Below are 21,039 nucleotides of genomic sequence, written 5' to 3'. Positions count from 1 at the left end.
GCTCAGGCAGAAGGGCACACAGACTAAGAGGAGTCAAGGCAGAGTTTATTGTCTGCCCCCCTCCCCCCTCCCCCTCGCTTCCTCCTCTCATAGCCAGGCCAAGACTAGGATGGAGGTGACAGAGAAGTGTCCCACCTTGGGGACAGCCAAGCAGACCCCAGGGAGACAAGTATGCAGGAGTGTGCAGAGACAAGGGCACAGTCTGGACTTTCTGCTGAAGATGGGACGTGGGCAGCCATGCTGGCTCATCCTCCTCTTCCAGCCATGCTGGGTCATCCTCCTCTTCCACTCTTGGAGATGGCAGAGGGTCGAATGCCACTTTAGTAGCTGGGCAGCCAGGATCCTCTGGCCACTTGAGGGATGGCCACCACCATCCTTGCCCTCTGTTGGCTTCCTGAGTTTGGGGGCTTCTGCCTTGGTCCTTTTTGCATGCTCCCTACTCTTTGGAGGGAGCTTGGTGACCCTCTGTCTCTCCCTGCCCTGCCTAACCGAAGACATCATCTTGAAGGTGCTTGTCAGTCTCTGCCTGGGGCCCCAAGGCTCTGCCTGGCCCAGGAGACAGAACATGGACAAGAGGAAGCTTTCACGGAAAGCCCCTGGCAGGGTGGGGACGTGGCAGTGAGTCACTTGGCAGTTTTGGAGGGAGGTGGTCAGCACCTTGGGGTGGAGGTGCGGGCCCTGCTTGCTTTGGTCTGGCATCACCCACAACCCCTCTCAGGTAGAAGCTGCAGCCATGGACCCAGCCTCTCTGATGGGCCTCGGAGGGACATGGGGTCCGATCACAGTTTCTCCTCGCCTGCCTGGATGCGAGTATAGGCCTCTCTGTCCAGAGGGACATAGCAGCCTTTCCGGGCATCCAGGTAGAACAGGGCGTCTTTCACCACGGCGGGGTCAAAGCCCTCCTTCCGCAGCTCTGTCTTCTGTAACTTGTAGGTACCTGGAGGGGGGGCAGGGAGAAGATTCAGAAAGGGCAGAGCAGGGCGCCTGGGTGTTAAGCAAGGGCAGTGGGGAGGGCTGGGCAGAAGGGAAATGTGGGAGGAGGGGGCCTAGTCCTCAAAGCATACTCCTTCCACATTTTAAACTGCTTCTCAGGGCAGCCCCAGCAAGAGGGGGTAGGAGGTAGACATGGGGGTAGCTGTGTTACCCATCCCCCCAACTTTATAGATAGGGAAAGTGAGATGGGAAGAAGGGACACTAACTGCCCAGCATCATTCACTGAGTGACAGCTGAGTGAAAGCCACAACCTGGGTGACCTGGGTCTTCTGACTACCATGATTCAGTGTGTGTGTGTGTGTGTGTCTGTGTGTGTGTGTTCTGACTACCATGATTCAGTGTGTGTGTGTGTGTGTGTTCTGACTACCATGATTCAGAGTGTGTGTGTGTGTGTGTATGCCTGGGTGACCTGGGTCTTCTGACTACCATGATTCAGTGTGTGTGTGTGTGTGTGTGTGCGCGTGTGTGTGTGTGCGCGCGCGTGCGCCTGGGTACTGTTCCTGAGATTTTATGCTCAAGGCTGGTGCTCTACCACTTGAGCCACAGCTCTATTTCCAGCTTTTTGGTGAGTTATTGGTCTCATGGACTTTCCTACTGAGGCTAGTTTTTTTCTTTTTTTTGGTAGTGGGGCTTGAACTCTGGGCCTGGGTGCTGTCTCTGAGCTCTTTTGCTCAAGTCTAGCACTCTACCACTTTGAGCCCTAGTGCCACTTCTGGTTTTCTGGTAGTTAATTGGAGATAGAAGTCTTATGGGGACTTTCCTGCCTGGGCAGGCTTTGAACTGTGATCCTTGTATCTCAGCCTCCTGGGTAGTTACGATTACAAGCATGAGCCACTGGTGCCAGGCTCCAGGCTGACTTTTAACTGCAATCTTCAGATCTCAGTCTCCTGACTAGTTAGGATTATAGGTACATGGCTGGTTCATTTATTTGACTATCTACAGCATACAGCTATTTCTCAACTCCTTGAGGTAGGTGCTCAATCTTTTTTTTTGGTCGGTTGTGGAGCTTGAAGTCTGAGCTCTTTAGCTCAAGGCTAGCACTCTACCACTTGAGCCACAGCACTACTTTCGGCTTTTTCTGCTTATGTGGTGCTGAGAAATTGAACCCTTGGCTTCATGAATGCAAGACAAGCGCTCTACCACTGAGCCATCTTCCCAGCCCTAGGTGTTCAATCTTGTAGGAAAATGGAAACATTATTCTCAGCTCTTTCCCTATACCTAAGTCTGATCCAAATGAATCAAAGAAAGGTAAGAACAAAAGAAAAAAGGTAAGAACAAAAATCCTAGTTACTCAGGAGGCTGAGATCTAAAGATTGAAGTTCAAAGCCAACCTGGGTAGGAACATCCACGAGACTCTTATCTCCAGTGAACCACCAGAAAACTGGAAGTGGTGCTGTGGCTCAAGTGGTAGAGTGCTCGCCTTGAGCTCAATAGCTAAGGGATAGCACCCAGGCCCATGACTGACAAAAAAAAAAAAAACAAACCCTACCGATACAGACACAGGTAATTATTTTGTGAACAGAACTCCAACTGTACAGAAAATAAGGATGATAATTGACAAATGGGACTGACTAAATCAAAAGGTTTCTACGTAGCAAAAGAAACAATGACCAGAATCAAAAGACAATGTATAGAATGATGGATGGGAGAAAATCTTCACTAGCTATTCAACAGATAAAGTATTAATATGTAAAATATACAAAGAGTCCAGATAACAGTGGCTCATGCCTGTTTTCTTAGCTACTTAGGAGAGGCTGAGATCTGAGGATCACGATTCAAAGCCAGCCAGTGATTTTTGTTGTTGTTGTTGTTGTTGGTTGTGGGGCTTGAACTCTGGGCCTGGGTGTTGTCCCTCAGCTCTTCAGCTCAAGGCCAGAGCTCTACCACTTGAACCACAGTGCCACTTCTGGTTTTCTGGTGGTTCATTGGAGATAAGAGTCCCATGGAGGGCTGGGAAGGTGGTAGAGTGCTTGCCTTGCATGTCTGAGGCCCTGGGTTTGATTCCTCAGCACCACATAAGCAAAAAGCCAGAAGTGGCGCTGTGGCTCAAGTGGTAGAGCGCTAGCCTTGAGCTGAAGAGCTGAGGGACAGCGCCCAGGCCCAGAGTTCAGGCCCCATGACCGGACCCAAAAAAAAAAACAAAAAACAAAACAAAACAAAAACAAAGAGTCCCATGGCCTTTCCTGCTCAGGCTGGCTTTGAACCATGATCCTCAGATCTCACCCTCCTGAATAGCTAGGATTATAGGTGTGAGCCACCAGCACCCAGCTTGCCCAGGAGACTCTTATCTCTAATAAACTATCAAAAAGCTGGAAGTAAAGCTACAGCTTAAGTGGCAATGTGTTAGCCTTGAGAAAAATAGGCTTAGGGACAGGGCCCAGGACCTGAGTTCAAGTCCTAGAACCAACACACACACATACACACACACACACATTTATACTAAAAGCTCAAAAAATTAAACAGCGAAAGAACAAGCAAGGGACTGGGAATGTGGCTTAGTAGTTGCCTAGCATGCATGAAGCCCTGGGTTCAATTCCTTAGTACTACATAAACAGAAAAAGCCAGAAGTGGCGCTGTGGCTCAAGTGGTAGAATGCTAGCCTTGAGCAAAAGAAGCCCAGGGATAGTGCCCAGGCCCTGAGTTCAAGCCCCAGGACTGGTAAAACAAACAAATAAATGAAAACGTAAACCAGTTAATAAATGAACAAACAAATTGAACAATTCCTATAAGAACAGATGCCCAATAGATATGTTCTTAGCCATAAAGGAAATGCAAATCAAAGTCACACTAAGATTCCCTTTCACCCCAGTCAGAATGGCAGCCATAAGGAAAACAAACAATTTGGGTGGAGACAATGCTCAAATGGTAGCTGTAAACATGCAAGCCAACAACTTAAGTTCAAGCCCTGGTATCAGAAAGGAAAAAAAGAAAACAATGCTGGCAAGAATGTAGACAGCTGTATCCAACAACAGATGTGATAAAGATGTGACACACACACACATATACATATGTATGTATATGTACATATAAATACAAGTACTCTATGGAATATTACACAGCCATAAATAAAACTGAAATCGTCATTTGCAGGAAAATGGGTGTAATTGGAGAATATCATATTGACAAGCCAATCTCAAAGACCCGAATTTGGGAGTTTTCATTCATTTGTGGAAGCTAGACCTAAAAGACTTACATACTCATTGGTGTGTACATGTTATATATATGTGTGTATATATATGTATATATACATATACATATATAATCATGTTATATATAGAAAATGAAGCTGGGCGCCAGTGACTCACACCTATAACCTACCTACCTACTCAGAAGGCTAAAATTTGAGGATTGTAGTTTGATGCTAGCCTAGAAAGGAAAATCTGTGAGATTCCTTTCTCCAATTAAACAGCAAAAAGCCCAAAGTAGAATTGTTGCTCAAGCAGTAGAGTACTAGTCTTGAGCAAAAAAGCTAAAGGATAGTACCCAGGCTCTGAGTTCAAGCCTTAGGACTGACACAACAGGAAAAAAAAGACAGAAAAATGAAATATATTGAAATTGGCTTAAGAAGTGGGAGGAGGGTTAAGGGAGCGTGACAGAGGAGGTGAGTTTGATTAGGCGCTGTCCCTCAGCTCTTCAGCTCACGGCTAGTGCTCTACCACTTGAACCACAGCACCACTTCTGGCTTTTTCTGCTTATATGGTGCTGAGGAATCAAACCCAGGGCGTCATACATGCAAGGCAAGCGCTCTACCACTGAGCCACCTTCCCAGCCCAGTAGTCACTTTGTATATAAAGTAAGCTATGTATCATTCAATCAATGGCTGGTATCAGCGTCATTAGAGAGAATACTGGTGCTAAAGGAAGCAAGCAACCAGCTAGTAAATGGTAGAGGGGGAATTTAAACACAGTCCTCCCTGTCCTGTGACCCCTTGCTGCTGCGCTGTGCTTTACCAGTTCTCCCGGGGGGAGCCTCCTAAATCTGGACAGGCCACTGACTAGCATTGACCAACAGAATCCTGCAGAAGCAAGGTTACAGGACTTCTGAGTGGATCTTGGCCTCAAGGGGCCTTACTGCTTCCATCACTGCCTTGCAGGGCACCTGAGCCCAGTCTAGACTCGGGAGGGAGAAACCACAGGAGCAGAGATAACCATTTCTTCCCAGTGAGGCCCTGGCCTGGTGCTGAACATCTGTGGCTATTTGAAATTGAAGAAAGTTCAGATTTGAGTTTGTCAGTCACATTAGCCACGTTTTAAGTGCTTGATATCTGTGCAGGACTCATAGCTACTGAACTGGACAGCTGAGAGTCTGGACACGTCCGTTCCCAAGGAAGGTTCTATTGGACAGGGCTGTAAAAGGGACCAGCCAAGAACGAACATGGCAAGTCACTAAGTGATGGCAGCTCTTTGAGCTGAACTTAGCCCTAAAATTGCTGAGCTACAGAACCATGTGCCACAAAGTGTCTGAAGCCCAAAGTATCTGAAGTCCGTTGGGCTATGGCCATGTATTCTGTAGAAAAGTGCCTGGAATCGAGACATCAGCCTTTGCCTCTCTTGGACAAAAGTCATGGGTTCCCACCATCAGTAGCTTGAACTCTCAGTCACGGGCCTGACCCTGCGTCCCTGCCTGGCTGCACTGCACCCGGGTCCTCCACAGTGGCACAGCCTTCATGAGGTCCAGGCGCTCACTATCTGACAGAGGCACATCGACAGGAGAAAGCCTGTTAGCAAGGCAGAAATGACATGGGGTGGGGATCAGTGCAGGGGAGAATGAGTAACTGAAAGTCAGGAAAGGACATGGGGATCATGGTGGTCTGGGCATAAGCCTCTGCACCTTGTGCCTCTCAGGGAACTCCAGAGAACCATCGCTGAACCAACAGAAGGTTGGCAGTGCCCCACTGTGTGGACATTGGCCCTCAGCTCATCATTTGCTTGGACAGCTATGACAGCCTTCCCTCATCTACCCAGACCCCCTGTGCCACATGCAGTCCTTGCCCACTCCTCACTCAGCAACTAGAGACTTCTGCAGGACCCAATCTGGTTACTACCCTGCTCGAACACTTCTGCTGCTCCCTACCTCCCCAGGACAGTTCCAACTGACACTCTAGTGCACAAAGTCTTGGACTTCAGGCCCTATCTTATGCCACTGCTGGCTGGTGCTCCCCAAGCCTCCAGCTTTGGGGGTCTTTTTATTTTTATGCTGGCCAAGTGCTTGAATTTAGGGCCTGGGTGCTGTCCCTGAGCTTTTGCGCTCAAGGCTAGAGCACTCCCATTTTGAGCCACAGCTCTACTTCTGGTTTTCTGGTGGTTAACTGGAGATAAGAATCTCACAGACTGGGTTGGCTTTGAACAAGCTCCTCAGATCTCAGTCTCTTGAGCAGCTAGGATTATAGGCATGAGCCACCTGCACCTGGCAAAGCATTTGTGTATGTGCCCCTATTCCTTCTTCCCTCCCTTCCTAACTCTATTTTTGTGATGGACAGTACTGGGGCTTGAACTCAGGGCTTTGAGCCCCCATTTGACTTTTTCACTCAAGGATGGCTCTCTACTATGTGAGTCACACCTTCATTTCGTTCTTTTTGGTAGTTAACTAGAAATGAGAGTTTCTCAAACTTACTTTTTTTTTTTTCTTTTTTTGCCAGTCCTGGGCTTGAATTCAGGGCCTGGATATTATCCCTGAGCCTCTTTGTGCTCAAGGCTAGTGCTCTACCACTTGAGTCACAGTGCCACTTCTGGCCTTTTCTGTTAACGTGCTACTGAGGAATGGAATCCAGGGCTTCATGCATGCAAGGCAAGCACTCTACCACTAAGACACATTCTCAGCCCTCCCAAACTTTTCCTGCTCAGGCTAGCTTGGAATCATGATCCTGTGATCTCAGCCTCCTGAGTTGATAGGACTGTAGATGTGAGTCACTGGTGCTCTACTCTTTTTCTTTGTTGATTGTGGCACGGAGGTTTAAACCAAGAGGTCTTGTGAATGCTAGGTAAGCACTCTACCTCTGGGGGCCTCCTTCACTCCTTTTTTAATTTTTATTGGGTTGTGGGGCTTGAACTCTGGGCTTGAGCTCTGTCCCTGCACTTTTTAGCTCAAGGCGAGTACGGCTTGAGCCACAGCGCCACTTCCAGTTTTCTAGTGGTTTATTGGAGATAAGTCTCATGGCCTTTCCTGCCTGGGCTGGCTTTGAACCATGATCCTCAGATCCTCAGATCTCCTGAGTAGCTAGGATTACACATGTGAGCCACCCAGCTCCTTCATTCCTTTAAAGCTGGAATTCCTTCCTTTCTCAGGGATTTCACATTTGCTGTTTTTTTTTTTTTGGGTCCGGTCGTAGGGCCTGAACTCTGGGCCTGGGCGCTGTCCCTCAGCTCTTCAGCTCAAGGCTAGCGCTCTACCACTTGAGCCACAGTGCCTCTTCCGGCTTTTTTCTTTTTGCTTATGTGGTGCTGAAGAATCACACCCAGGGCCTCATGCATGCAAGGCAAGCGCTCTACCACTGAGCCACCTTCCCAGCCCACATTTGCTGTTTCTATAGCCCGGATTATCTCCCACAGTGACACGAGCCTTCCTCATTCAGGTCTCAGCTGATACTTCCTCGGGGAGACTTACATTCATCCCAAATGCTACCTCCTTCATTCACTCTGTGTATGTGTTGGTCCTGGCGCTACCTCCTTCATTCACTGTGTGTGTGTGTGTAGACTTACATTCATCCCAAATGCTACCTCCTTCATTCACTCTGTGTGTGTGTTGGTCCTGTGTGTGTGTGTGTAGACTTACATTCATCCCAAATGCTACCTCCTTCAGTGTGTGTGTGTGTGTGTGTGTGTGTGTGTGTGTATGTGTGTTGGTCCTGGGGCTCGAACTCAGGGCCTAGGTGCTGTCCTGAGTTGTTGTTTTTTTTTTTTTTTTATAATTTCAAGGCTGGTGTTCTACTACTTGAGCCATAGCTCCACCTCTGCCTTTTTTAATTGGAGATGAGAGTCTCATTGCACTTTCCTGCCTGGACTAGCTTCTAATCATGATCCTCAGCCTCTTGAGTAGCTGGGATTATGGGCTTGAGTCACCAGTACCTGGCTCCTTCATTCAGTTAGAATTCTTTTTTTTTTTTGTCAGTCGTGGGGCTTGAACTCTGGGCCTGGGCGCTGTCCCTCAGCTCTTCAGCTCAAGGTGAGCCCTCTACCACTTGAGCTACAGCGCCACTTCCGGTTTTCTGGTGGTTTATTGGAGATAGGAGTCTCATGGTCTCTCCTGCCCGGGCTGGCTTTGAACCTCGATCCTCAGATCTCAGCCTCCTGAGTAGCTAGGATTACAGGCGTGAGCCACCAGTGCCCGGCTACTTGTCTCATTTTACAGCTGGGGAAACAGGCGGCGCACATGGTGATAACACTATTACAAGGGAGCAGAGCTAGTGGTGTGGGCCAGGTACCCAAATACTGTTTTGTCATTAAATATTTACATGTTTGTTCTGTGGTGCTGGGATTGGACCGAGGACCTTGGGCATTCTAGGGAAGTGCTCTACCACAAGGCTACACTCCCCAGCACACTACCTATGTTTTTTTGTTTTTATCAAGCAGAGGGAAAAGGGGCTTTCTCTGGGCTGCAGGAGAGAAATTAAGACCTGTTCATTCCAGGAAAGGCTAGCCCTCAGTCTTGGGGCATCCCCAGGAGCCCAAAAAGTTAAAGGTCTGGCAGGGGTCTGGTGACTCACACCTGTAATCCTAGCTACTCAGGAGACTGACATCTGAGGATCATGGTTCAAAACCAGCCCCAGCAGGAAAGTTCATGAGACTCTTATCTCTAATAAACCACCAGAAAAGTGGAAGTAGAGCTGTGGCTTAAAGTGGTAAAGCATTGTCTTGAGCAAAAAGAACTCAGGGACAGTGCCCAGGCCCTGAATTCAAGCCACATGACACAAAAAACACAAAAACAAAAAGCTAAGGTTATTTACTACTTTCAGGCTTATTGCAAGGTGCTGACTTGGGCCTGACTACTTGTTTGACAGTGAAGTATCGAACTCCTGTATGCTGCCTCTCTGATGGGGTGGTAAAGGAAGGCCTCTCTGAGGTGGGGTATTTGAGTAAATGACAATGCATTGACCAAGTAACCATCCATGGACAGTGCTGTTCCCAAAAGTATAACATGATGAGCCAGGTGCTGGTGGCTCACGCCTGTAATCGTAGCTACTCAGGAGGCTGAGATCTGAGGATCGAGGTTCAAAGCCAACCGGGGCAGGAAAGTCCATGAAACTCTAATCTCCAATAAACTACCAGAAAACCGGAAGTGGCACTGTAGCTCAAGTTGTAGAGCACTAGCCTTGAGCTGAAGAGCTGAGGGACAGCGTTCAGGCCCAGAGTTCAAGCCCCATGACCGACCAAAAAAAAAAAAATGTTGATGTACACCCATAATCAAAGCTACTCTGGAGGCTGAGGCAGGCGGATCACGAGTTTGAGGCCAGACTGGGCTATCTGAGGTGATATTCTTTCAAGGCAAGTATGGTGAGATAGGAGAATGAAAGTTTCTAAATAGAAATTTGTAGGGCATCATAGGTTAAGAACTCAGACTGCAGCAAGGCGCTGATAGCTCATGCCTATAATCCTAGCTACTAAGGAGGCAGAGATATGAGGACTGTGGTTCAAAACCAGCCTAGGCAGGAAAGTCTATGATACTTTTTTTTTTTTTGCTGGTCATAGGGCCTGAACTCAGGGCCTGGGCACTGTCCCTCAGCTCTTCAGCCTAAGGCTAGCACTCTACCATTTGAGCCACAGCACCACTTCCTGCTTGTTCTGCTTATGTGGTGCTGAGGAATCGAACCCAGGGCCTCATGCATGCAAGGCAAGCACTCTACCACTGAGCCATCTGGGCCACTTCCGGTTTTCTGGTGGTTTATTGGAGATAGGAGTCTCACGGTCTCTCCTGCCCGGGCTGGCTTTGAACTGCGATCCTCAGATCTCAGCCTCCTGAGTAGCTAGGATTACAGGCGTGAGCCACCAGCGCCCGGCATCAGTTAGAATTCTTTTACAAGCCAGGCACTGGTGGCTCACGCCTGTAATCCTAGATACTCAGAAGGCTGAGATCTGAGGATCACGGTTCAAAGCCAGCCCAGGTAGGAAAGTCCATGAAACTCTTTTTTTTTTTGCCAGTCCTGGGGCTTGAACTCTGGGCCTTAGCACTGTTCCTAAGCTTACTTTACTCAAGGCTAGCACTCTACATTTGAGCCAGTGTCACTTCTGGCTTTTTCTGTGTATGTGGTACTGAGGAATTGAACCTAGGGCTTCATGCATGCTAGGCAAGCACTCTACCACTAAGCCACAATCCCAGCCTGTGAGACTCTTATCTCCACTGGAAGTGGTGCTGTGGCTCAAGTGGTAGAGAGCTAGCCTTGAGCTAAAGTGCTCAGGGACATTGCCCAGGTCCAGAGTCAAGCCTCACGACCAACTACAACAACAACAAAATTCATTTGTGTTAGTACTGGGGCTTGATATCAGGGCCTTTGCTCATGGCGGATGCCATACCTCTACTTCCGACTTTTTTGGTGGTTAACTGGAGATAGTCTCAAGTACATTTCTGTCTGTGCTGGCTTCAAACCACAATCTTCAAATCTCATCCCCTTGAGTCACTAGGATACTGTTACTCAGGTTTTTTTTTTTTTTTTTCTCTAACCTGATAGTCATTCCAAATCTTTGGAATTCCTTATCCTACAGCTCCCTCCCTTCTGGTTCTAAAAGCTCCAAGAGGGCAAAGGTCAGGTTAGACGCATGTCCTCAAGGCCTAGTGCAGTGCCAGGCACTCAAGCAATAGCTCCACTAGTAGTGATGACCTGTCCTCTTTGAAGGAAGTTTCTCAATTACCCAGCAAGGTTGTGTACAAAGGCCACGCAAGAGCCACCCAGTTTGCAGGTACAGGAAAGACCAGCCGGAACTCAGCTGCAGGAGCAGGGGAGGGGCACACCTGTTTTGTGCAGTTCAGGCAGGAAGCGGAGGAAGATAGGACGGGCATACAGGGGGAGCTCCTTCCTCAAGGCCTGTGAAAAGCGCTGTAGGTCACAGCTGTCTGCAGAACTGGCCACAGCAGCCATTCCTGCCCGGCCCTCAGTTCCTGGGGGAAGAAGGGCAGAGAGTGAGCAGTGGGCAGTGCCTTTCCACATGTAGCTCCCCTTTTCCACACATACCTGGGACCTCAACCCCATACACTGCCACGTCAGCCATGTCCAGCAGGCGGCTGAGAATACCCTCCACCTCGGTGGTGGATACGTTCTCGCCTTTCCATCGGAATGTGTCCCCCGTGCGGTCTCGGAAGTACAAGTAGCCCAGCTCATCCATCACCAGCACATCACCTAGGAAGGGGTGGGTGAGGCAGGACCTGGGCCAGCCAGGCTCTTGGCCCATGGGCATGGACCAGAGAAGTCCTGCGTATGTATTTGCTGATGGTATTAGAAGGTCCTTTTATCCCTCCCAGCCTACTCTGGAAAGGGGTAGCCAAATGTTGGGCACCCACCGGTGAGGTAGGCTTGGTCCCCCCTCTTGAAGACATCCTTAGCAATCTTCTTGTTGTTGGCACCTTGGTTGAGGTAGCCATCAAAGCGGCGCAATGGGTCTTGCTGAATGATGCGGCCTACCAGCTGGCCTGGCTGACCTGGGGTGGGGAAAGCACAGTCAGACTTGCCCTGTGCAGCCTCTGCCACCTGTCCTCACCTGATATATGCTAACCTGACTTGACTTATACTGTCTACCACAGAAACACCCATTTCTGGGAGATTCAATTTCCAACACAAGAAAGAAAGAGCGGGGCACCAGTGGCTCATGGCTGTAATCCTATTCAGTAGGCTGAGATGTCAGGATCGTGGTTCAAAGCTAGCCCAGACAGGAATCTCCGAATAACCACCTAGAAAACCGGAAGTGGTTCTGGCTCAAAGTGGCAGAGCATTAGCCCTAAGCAAAAGAGTTCAGGGACAGCTCCCAGGCCCTGAGTTCAAGCCCCATTACCCACAAAAAAAAAGGGAAGAAAAGGAGAAAGAAAGAAAAGAGGGAAGGAAGGAGAGAAGGAAAGAAAGAAGGAAAGAGAAAGGGAGAGAGGAAGGAAGGAGCTCAAGGGCAGGAAGCTCATCTTGGCAAGTTGGCCCTCAGTGACATGTATCTATTGAACTGCTGTGAAAGTGAATAGGTAGCAAACACGTACAGCTCCATTAGACAGACAAAACAGCCAGCACCATGGGGTTCCTGCTCATACTGGCTCCACTCCAAAAGCTTCATGTTCTTTACCACACAATCCTCAGATCAATCCAACAAGGTAGGTGGTGTCCCCAACCCTGCCTGCCGATTAGGGGTTGCAGCACCAAAGCCCAACTCAGCTAAAGTACAGGGCTAAGGGGAAAACCAGAGCAATCTCAGATGGCCAGGTCTCAGGCCCCCTGGTCAGTGGTAAAAGAATGAATGGATTGACGCATGGATGGGATGGTGAGTGAATGAATGGATAGACAAGGAAATGAGCAATTTGTGGTCCTAGTCAAGAGTTGACTAATGACAAAAAGTTAGAACAGGCTTGTCACTGGGCGCCAGTGGCTCATGCTTATAATCCTAGCTACTCAGGAGACTGAGATCTGAAGATTAAGGTTTGAAGCCAGCTTGGGCAGGAAAGTCTGTGAGATTCAAATCTCCAATAAACTATGAAAAATCCAGAAGTGGAGCTGTGGCTCAAGTGGTAGAGCACTAACTAGCCTTGGCAAAAGAAGCTCAGGGATAGCACTTAAGCCCTAAGCTGAAGCCCCAGGACTAGCAGCAAAAAACAAAAGCAAACAAACAAAAATGGACTCCTCATGTATTCACACTGGCTGACCCCCTCTCTGGCCAACACCTCCCCCTCCAATCCCCACCCTGAGCACACCTGGCTGGCAGGGAATGCAGACGCCATCGGGGCCCCGGATCAGCTCCATGGTGTCCTCATTGACACGTACAAGCCGGATGGGGTACACGAAGGACAGGATGCGGCTGTTGAAGCCACAGGCCCCCACCTGTGAAGGCCAACACTTGGGCTGGGCTCCATGGGCCCCAGACAGAACAATGGGGTTGAAGGGAGACTGGTAACCAAACTTTCAATACTAGAAGGCAGGCAGTGCCCTTACCCCTGATGCCCAGGCCTTCTGTGATCCCATCCCCATGGCAAGCATGCCACCTCCCACCTGGACTGTACCTGGCTGTCAAAGTTGCCCAGGCTGCAGTTGCACTCAGTGGCCCCATAGAATTCGGCCACCTGGGGAATGTGGAAGCGGCTGGAGAAATCTGTCCAGATAGACTGCCGGAGGCCGTTGCCCAGTGCCATGCGTACTCGGTGCTGGGTCTCTGCCTCCCGGGTTGGTTGGTTGAGGAGGTAGCGGCACAGCTCGCCAATGTACTGCACAATCTGAGGTGGGTATAGTGTGGGTCCGGCTCCTAGGGCGCCACGCTGCCCTGCCTCCCCACCCCTCCAGCCCTTCCCTCCACAAGGGCTAGCTGTGCTTCCCTTCTATCTCTGGGCCTCAGTGTCTTCATCTGAAAAGGAGGAACATCACCCAAGGAACCCCGCAGAACCACCTCAGCTGTATGACACAAGCCGCAGAGGGGTGGTGAGGGGAGGTGTTCTTCATGCCTTTCCCTTCTCACTCACTGTGCAGTTGTACTTGATACAATCGTCCCAGAACCGGGATGCTGAGAACTTCTTCCGGATCACCACCGTCATGCCATGGATCAGGCACTGGCCGACTCCCACGATATTTCCTGGAGGCAGAAGGCCTGGAGGTCAAGGAGACCTAGCCCCCAAGACCCCTTTTACCTAGGCCTGCTTCTTCCTCCTGTCTTGTTCGGCCTACACAGACCAATCCTACCTCACCCCAATTCAGTGCATCAAGCACACATCTTGGCTTATTCCCTGCTGGGGGCAGGACTCTGGAGCTAGCCCTCAGCCCATGAAGCTGCTATTCACCTCCCAGGACTAAGCTACCTGCCTGATTTTAGCACCTCACACCTGCTTCCTCCAGGATGATGTCTTCCAGGCCCACATCCCTGGCTCCTCCTGTGTGCCACACGCATGCTGCCCCTCCGACACACTCACCTCACCATCTCTCCTTAGCATCAAGGCTCCTGCTGTCTACCTTGTCCTAAACACATACACTTCCCTGAAGCACCCTGAGGACAGGAGCTTTACTCACTCAGGCTCTCCCTCAAGTCCCTACAACCAAGCAGTAATGCCCTGCACACCAGTGGGAGCCAACTGTGTGCCAGCCCAGGGGCCCCTTGGGATAAGATGTGATCATCTTCAGTGGACAAGATGGAGTCAATGGTCACTTTCTGTCAAACCAGAAGGATGGGGTCCTAAGGGGCTGAGATGCGGAATCACCTGCTGAGTGGTAGAGAGGGAGGCAGTCATAGACAATGTCGTCAGGTCGCATGCGGAATCCGTAGTACACCAGGGCAGCCATGCGGTAATACCTGAGGGGACAGGACAAAGAGCACGGTGGGCCCCCTGGAACGCAGCAGGAAGCTCCCTCTCCCCTGGAACACAGCAGGAAGCTCCCTCTCCCCTGGAATGCAGCAGGAAGCTCCCTCTCCCCTCTGGGCACCGGCCCCTCACCTGCTGTGCACAACGATGGCAGCTTTGGGTAGCCCCGTGGTGCCTGACGTGTAGATGTAGAAGAGTGTATCTGAAGAAAACAGACACAGGGGCAACTGGGAAAGGGGCACAGCACAGGGCCAGGCAGGGGGAGACTGCCTCTTCCAGGAAGTCTACTCTGATGGCCACTGACTGCACTCTGCTTTAACACCTTCTACAAACGTTTCCTGGGCCTCACCCTGTGCTGGACCCAGCAGGGAGCTGTGGCTGGGAGGCACACAGGACTGGTCCTCTCAAAGGTCTCCGCTGAGTGGGACAGTGACATGAGGATACAGGCCCTTCTGACACTGAGCACCACGCGTAGGAGCATAGGACCTGATTAAATCTAGCAGTGCCACTTCTTCCCAGGCCTATGGGAGGAAAGGTAGCACTAGTGGGCTTCCAGCAGCCCTACCAGGCCAGGGGTTCCTGGAGGTCAGGACTCCATGGCATGACTCCCATTTATAACAACCACCCCAGGTTCTGTGCCTATAATGTGCCAGCCTAGGGGTACATAAGAGCACCAGAGTGAGCCAGCCACAGCCCCGCCCTCCAACAGCTTATACAAAGTACTCAGGAAATAAGACAATGATGAGGGGCTGGGAAGATGGCTCAGTGGTAGAGCGCTTGTTTTGCATGCATGAGGCCCTGGGTTCGATTCCTCAGCACCATATAAGCAAAAAGAAAAAAGCCGGAAGTGGTGCTGCGGCTCAAGTGGTAGAGTGCTAGCCTTGAGCTGAAAAGCTGAGGGACAGCGCCCAGGCCCAGAGTTCAGGCCCCTCGATCGGGCCAAAAAAAAAAAAGGACAATGAGGAGGAGGATTGACCACTGACAGCTCTGCCTGCCATGCCCCAGTGTCAGGACTTGGCCATATGTACTTTTCTTTTTCTATTCTTTTGTGTATGTGCATGTGTGTGTTGGTCGCAGGGCTTGAACTCTGGGCATGAGCTCTGGGCTTGGGCACTGTCCCTGAGCTTTTCAGCTCAAGGCAAGTGCTCTATCACTTTCAGCCACAATACCACCTCTGGTTTTCTGGTGGTTAATTGGAGATAAGAGTCTCACAGGACTTTCCTGCCTGGGCTAGCTTTGAACCTCTGTCTTCAGATCTCAGCCTCCTGAACAACTAGGATTACAGGCGTGAGCTACCAGCGCCCAGTATTTTCAAAGTCAACTCATAAAGCAGGATCTGTTGCTATCCCCAAATTTTATGGCCATGGGATGTAAGGCCCACAGGGCTGGGTGGGTGTCTGTGGTCACACAGGGAAGCAGCAGAGCCAGACTAAGGGCTCAGCTGTGGCTCAACAGTCCAAGCACTGGGCCACTAGGCAATAGAGCAGGCTGGTGGCTTCGCAAGGAAAGATAGAAAGAGCCAAAGAGCTGAAGGACTGGACAGGCTGGAGTGCAGAGGGAGGGTGGGTGAGAAGGCTGCCTGGAGGAGGCGTTAGAAGCAGCTCAGGTAGATTATGGCTGGGAACCCGAAAGATCCTGCACCAGACACGAATCACCTCAATGGGGACGAGGTACCTGAGCATGAGCAAGGCTGCTCCACCACTCAGAACTTTTGTGTGGCTAGTTGGTCCTGGCACTTTTTTTTTTTTTTTGCCAGTCCTGGGGCTTGAACTGGGGGCCTAGGCACTGTCCCTTTTGATCAAGGCTAGCACTCTACCACTAGGCCACATTCTCAGCTCTCCCTGGCATTTTTATACACATCAGGTCATTTTGCTTCACCAATCACTCCAGCAACCCATAGTTTCTTATTTAAGGCACAGGTCAGGTTTCCAGAGAGATCCAGGTCTTCTGGCCCTGAGGGCAGGGCTTGATCTAGTCCATCTTAGAGTGTTGTGGGGGAAGAGGGCCCACCTGTGAAGCCCTTGTCAGGGAGACTTGGCAGGTGCTTGGGGGCGTCCTCCAGCAGAGGGTCCAGGTGCTCTGTGCTGGCAGGCACTGTGCTGGGATCCCAGGGCCCGGAGCACAGGAGGCTTAGTGAGGAGTCCAGACTGTCATGGATCTCACAGACCGCTGCAAGAGAGACAGGAAGCTCTGTGTTCCTGGGATCTTCTCTCACGACAAGCTGACCATGTTGTCAGAGGAAATGGGCAGATCAGGTCAGAGATGGACAAAGCAGCTTGATGGCTGCAAGGGGTGCAGCTTAACCTCCCAGTAGACTCTTTACAGGCACTTTCCTGCTCTCACAGCCCTGGGAAGTAGGAGCAACCATAGCCCATTCTATAGATGAAGACACTGAGGTGATAAGGATGAGAAGGATGGCTTTATCTCATACCAAGGTCTGAATTCTAACTCACTGCACTACACTGCTCGGCAGGGTACTAGTTAGAGGCCAGGGGTGTGTGTCAGAGCCCCCCATCATTCTCTTCAGAATAAGAATCTTCTCTCAGGCTGCCCTGAGGCCATACACATATTCACTCACCCACCCTGGGCACTGGGCAGTCCTAGCCCTTCAGTTCCACTTCCTCTGGCTTTTTTTCTTGAACCCAAGGCCTCAAACATGTTAGGCAAGTGCTCTACAACTGAGCCACACCCCTAGCTTCTCATCTTGATTCATCCAACTCCCTTCCCTCTCCTTGCTGCACCCTCATAGTGTGGTGAGAAAGAACAGGAACACTGTCGTGAAGCCCAATATCAAATTCTGCTGTCTGACCTTAGGTGAGTTCCTCACACCCCTTTAAACAACGCATCATCCATAAACCCTGCTGGTCTTTGTGAAGATCAGAGCCACTCTTATAAAACAGCGCACATAGCATTTTCAGTGACCAATGCAGCAACAAACTAAACACAAGCTCTGCAAGAAGCACGGGGTGCAAATGCTTGTTCCCCTTGCAGAGAGGAGGTGAATGAGGCTAGCTAGTCATGGGCATGGCCACCATCACCTCTGAGGGCCAGCAGCTCCGCTACCTTGCAAACTCAGAAACTCTGCTTTCCTGACTGCGCCCAGAATCTCTGACTCCTGGCCTATTAGCCTCACCACCTGGGACTCACCTGGTGCCATCTCGATGCCAAAGATAAGGGCCTTTGCCTTGGAAGTGTTGAGACAGTGACGCAGGGCATCGCGCCGGAGGTTGGTATTGATGAGGGCCGCCTCCACACCCAGCTTGGCCATGCCCAGCCAGAGGCCCACAAACTCATTGCGATTCTCCATGAAGAGAGCAGCCACATCACCCGAGGCCAGGCCACGGGCCTGCAGGAAGTTGGCTACGCTACTAGAATAGTCATCTAGCTGGCGGAAGGTCCAGTGAGTATCTGTACCCTCGAAGATGAGGGCTGTCTTGTCTGGGTGGCGCCGTACCATCGAGGAAAACATCATGGGTATGGTCCTTCGCTCCCGTAGGTACCGTCGGACCTTTGCCTTCACTTTTAGGAGCACCATGCCGCCACTGTATGGGAAGAAGCAGGGAGCTGTGGCCACTAGCGCTGGGAGGGTAGGTACACTGGCCCAAATTGCTGTCCCAGTGGCCTGAGCCTCAGGAGCCGGCTCTCTTATGACACTCATATGTTGCTCCTAGGTACTTGGCACCATCACCTGCACCATCTCACCAAGGCCTCCTGATGAGGCTAAGAGATCATGTGACTTCTCTCCCCTGCTGGAGGAAGACGGAGGTTCTCATGGTGCCATAGCTTATCTAGGGCTTTACACGTAGAATGTGGCTGAGCTGAGATTTGAGCTCCTGGCCTCTCTAGCTCCACAGCACAATTCCTACTCCTGTCTAAGCCTCTTGCTCTGCCAAAAGCGTACTGGGGCTCCAGTGTTGCAGCCCATGGTCCAGACTTTTCACCTGGGGACTTCCAGACTGTACCACCATGTCTATAGGAATCGGGATGAATCTCTCCCTATGAGCCTAGCTGGCAGGCCTCTGTCTCACTCATTGCTTTAGCTTCCAGGTCTACTCTTCACTGGACATGGAGAACATGTTCAGTGCTTGTGGAACCACCTGGCAACTCCCTTTTCTGACCCCACCCCTACTACCCTGGAGCCCTTTGATCTCTGCAATTCCTCCAGGCTCTATGCCTCAGCCAATGCTGTGACTGCTGACTGTACTCCCCTCTTTCCATCCACTTCACAGCACTTCTCAAGTCCTGCTCCTTCCCTCCAGACCTCTCAGATTCCTGGCCTGAGGCCATCTCTCCTTCCTCCATGCTCCCACACACTATCATCCTTCATGTAGGGCCACTCTGTAGCTAGCTCCTTTTGTAATCAGCCCCAATTGACAAATGCTGAGCCACCAGTGGGTGTGGCTCACTGTACTGGACACTGGAGGAAGCAAGATTGCCAGGGCCTCTGCCCAGATTGCACTGTCAATTTAGAGAATTACCTTATTGCCTTATCTCCTAGCTAGTATGAATTTGGCAAACTGGATCTGCCTTGTTCCTCTCTAGGATTCAAAGACAGTCTGGCACCTGGCATAGAACTGCTGGGAACAGGTTTTCTCAGACATCTAATGTGGGAGCCTGATCTAGAACCCATTGTCTCTGGTGTCAATCGGAGGAGAGGTCCCTTCTTGCGGGGCTCCTGTACAACTTGTCATAAATGAGTGTCTTCAGGATACCTTGTGGATGTCTCCTCAACACACCTGAAGTTTGATATATGCCACTAGTCCCTAAGGAGTCTCAGGTTAGGGGGAAGACCTGAACCTTATAGATGACAGTACCAGGTACTACTGACAAGGAAAAGATATGGAACAGAATCTGCTCTTTTTGAGTACGGTGGTCCTGTGCTACTAGGGAAAATGGGGTTTGATCTGGGGACATTCTGAAGTCAGAAGCCCAGCTATGGCTGGAGCAAGTACTCACAAGACATCGCGCCTGATGGTTTTGATGAAGATTCGGATGAAGCGCCAGCCGCCAGACCCCAGGTACAGGAGCAGCAGGGAGAACCCCACCTGGGTCCAGGGCAGTTTCAGCACCAGTTTGGAGAACAGCAGCGCCCCCACCAGAGATGCCCCAAGCAGCATTGTGGCCTGCAGGTAGAGGACAGTCAAGGAACCCCCAAACATCCACGTTCCTGAGCCCCCACTTCCCAGCTCTGGGGTGGCTGAGAACAGGAGTCTCTTTCTGAGCTTGGATCACATGGCCAGCTGGAAGGGGCTTTTATAAGTAAAGGGTTTTAGAAGTAAACCAGGGGAGGCAGGTCTAGCCTCTAGGTCTATCTCTGGCTACCACTCTCCAAATGACCTTGGGGAAGTCTCTCCCTCATTTCAGTCCTCAGAGTCCCAATCTATGTGATGGGTTAATAAGATTTGTTCTTAGAACCTTTGCAGTCCAAACAAGGTAGTCCATTCCCCTATATCCAAGGTCTCTAACCAAGAAGTCTTGAGGGTGGGTACTGATTTAAGTGTTTCTGGCTTAACTTGCGGGGTTGAACAAGCCAAGCCACACCACCCAAAAGGTCAGCTTCTGGGAAGGGATACCTGCTCAGTCCAAGCCCAACAGCTCAGGTAGAGTTGTGCCTCTAGTGGACGATAGAGGGCGACCCAGCAAAAGGGAGGTAGGTGCCTGAGAGGTGACAGTGGCAGGGAGGGGGAGAAACGATTGAGGGATTTCCCCCCCCCCTCCCTTTTGGTGGCTTAGTTGTTTTGACAGTGGTCTCACTACGCATTCCAGGCTGGTCTGGAACTTACCATCCTCCCTCCTCCACCTCCTGAGTGCTTGAAGCCTCTGACCCCACCACAAACACACTCACTCAGCAAGCTACTCAGATGAATCTTCGGGGTACATGGGTTTAGGGGGAGGGGTAAGGCTATGCCCAAGGGCTGGGCTGAGATAAGGGTTCAGGCTTGATTCCTGTCTCTTTGCAGACCTGTCCAAGGGGAAAGCTAATGGGGCTTGAGGTTTTCCTATTCATGAGGAGAAGGCGAAGGTCAAGGCTGTGAAGTAGCCTGAGAGCGAACGAGGTAGGAGAGGAACACGGCCTGGACCACAGGGAGGAGCCCTTAGAGATCTAATCCTCCCGGAGAAAAGTGTAAGCTTAGGGTAGCGGGGGACATCAAGGCAGGGACCCCAACGCCACTGCCAGGCTCTCCAAGGCTCTCCGACCTCTGGTCTCCCAGAATCTACCAAAGAATAGGGTAGAACTCGCCTGCGAAGGCGGGGAGATGAGGTACAGAGAGAAGAGGGTGCCCACTTCCCTTGAGCCCCAGGACAGGTACTGCAGACCGCCCTTGCCCCTAGACAGCTCGGGTAGCTGAGCGCCGGGCCGGGAGACTCAAGCAGGGTGCGCCCTCACCCCCCAGGCGTGCACCGCCGCCGCCTCTCCCTACAGGGCCCGACGCGTCTCCCGGCCGGGGATCCACCGGCCCTGCCTCCGCTCACCGGGTGTCGGCTCCGACGCGCGGCGCCCGGTCCCGATGCGGCTCAGTTGTGGCGGCGGAGCGGAGAGCGCGAGGGGCATCGGCCGCCCCTGGGCGCACACAGCAGACT

General features: G+C 51.1%; 1 protein-coding gene across 1 annotated transcript; it reads right to left on the bottom strand.

The window, feature by feature from the left end:
- Window positions 1-265: 265 nt before the first annotated feature.
- Window positions 266-21,033, bottom strand: Slc27a4 (solute carrier family 27 (fatty acid transporter), member 4). The gene is made up of 13 exons (XM_013021488.1): window positions 20,932-21,033; window positions 19,414-19,580; window positions 17,605-17,999; window positions 16,468-16,626; window positions 14,590-14,659; window positions 14,356-14,447; window positions 13,627-13,736; window positions 13,174-13,383; window positions 12,868-12,994; window positions 11,482-11,619; window positions 11,156-11,320; window positions 10,936-11,082; window positions 266-937 (listed from the first exon to the last, which is right to left on the bottom strand). The coding sequence occupies exons 2-13, from the start codon at window positions 19,572-19,574 to the stop codon at window positions 780-782; spliced, it is 1,932 nt and encodes a 643-aa protein (XP_012876942.1). The 5' UTR covers window positions 19,575-19,580; window positions 20,932-21,033; the 3' UTR covers window positions 266-779.
- Between the last annotated feature and the right edge of the window lie 6 nt (window positions 21,034-21,039).

Source organism: Dipodomys ordii, unplaced genomic scaffold (genome assembly GCF_000151885.1).
Source record: "Dipodomys ordii isolate 6190 unplaced genomic scaffold, Dord_2.0 Scaffold55, whole genome shotgun sequence".
Classification (NCBI taxonomy): domain Eukaryota; kingdom Metazoa; phylum Chordata; class Mammalia; order Rodentia; family Heteromyidae; genus Dipodomys; species Dipodomys ordii.
Note: the sequence above shows the minus strand (reverse complement) of the source record. Positions and strands in the feature narration are given on the sequence as shown.

Coding starts and splice junctions, on each gene's coding strand:
- Slc27a4 (XM_013021488.1), bottom strand. CDS start 19,574: ATGCTGCTTGGGGCATCTCTGGTGGGGGCGCTGCTGTTCTCCAAACTG. Junction 14,660..16,467: donor CCCTGACAAGGGCTTCACAG/GTGGGCCCTCTT, acceptor TGTTTTCTTCAG/ATACACTCTTCTACATCTAC. Junction 12,995..13,173: donor TGGGCAACTTTGACAGCCAG/GTACAGTCCAGG, acceptor TGGCCTTCACAG/GTGGGGGCCTGTGGCTTCAA.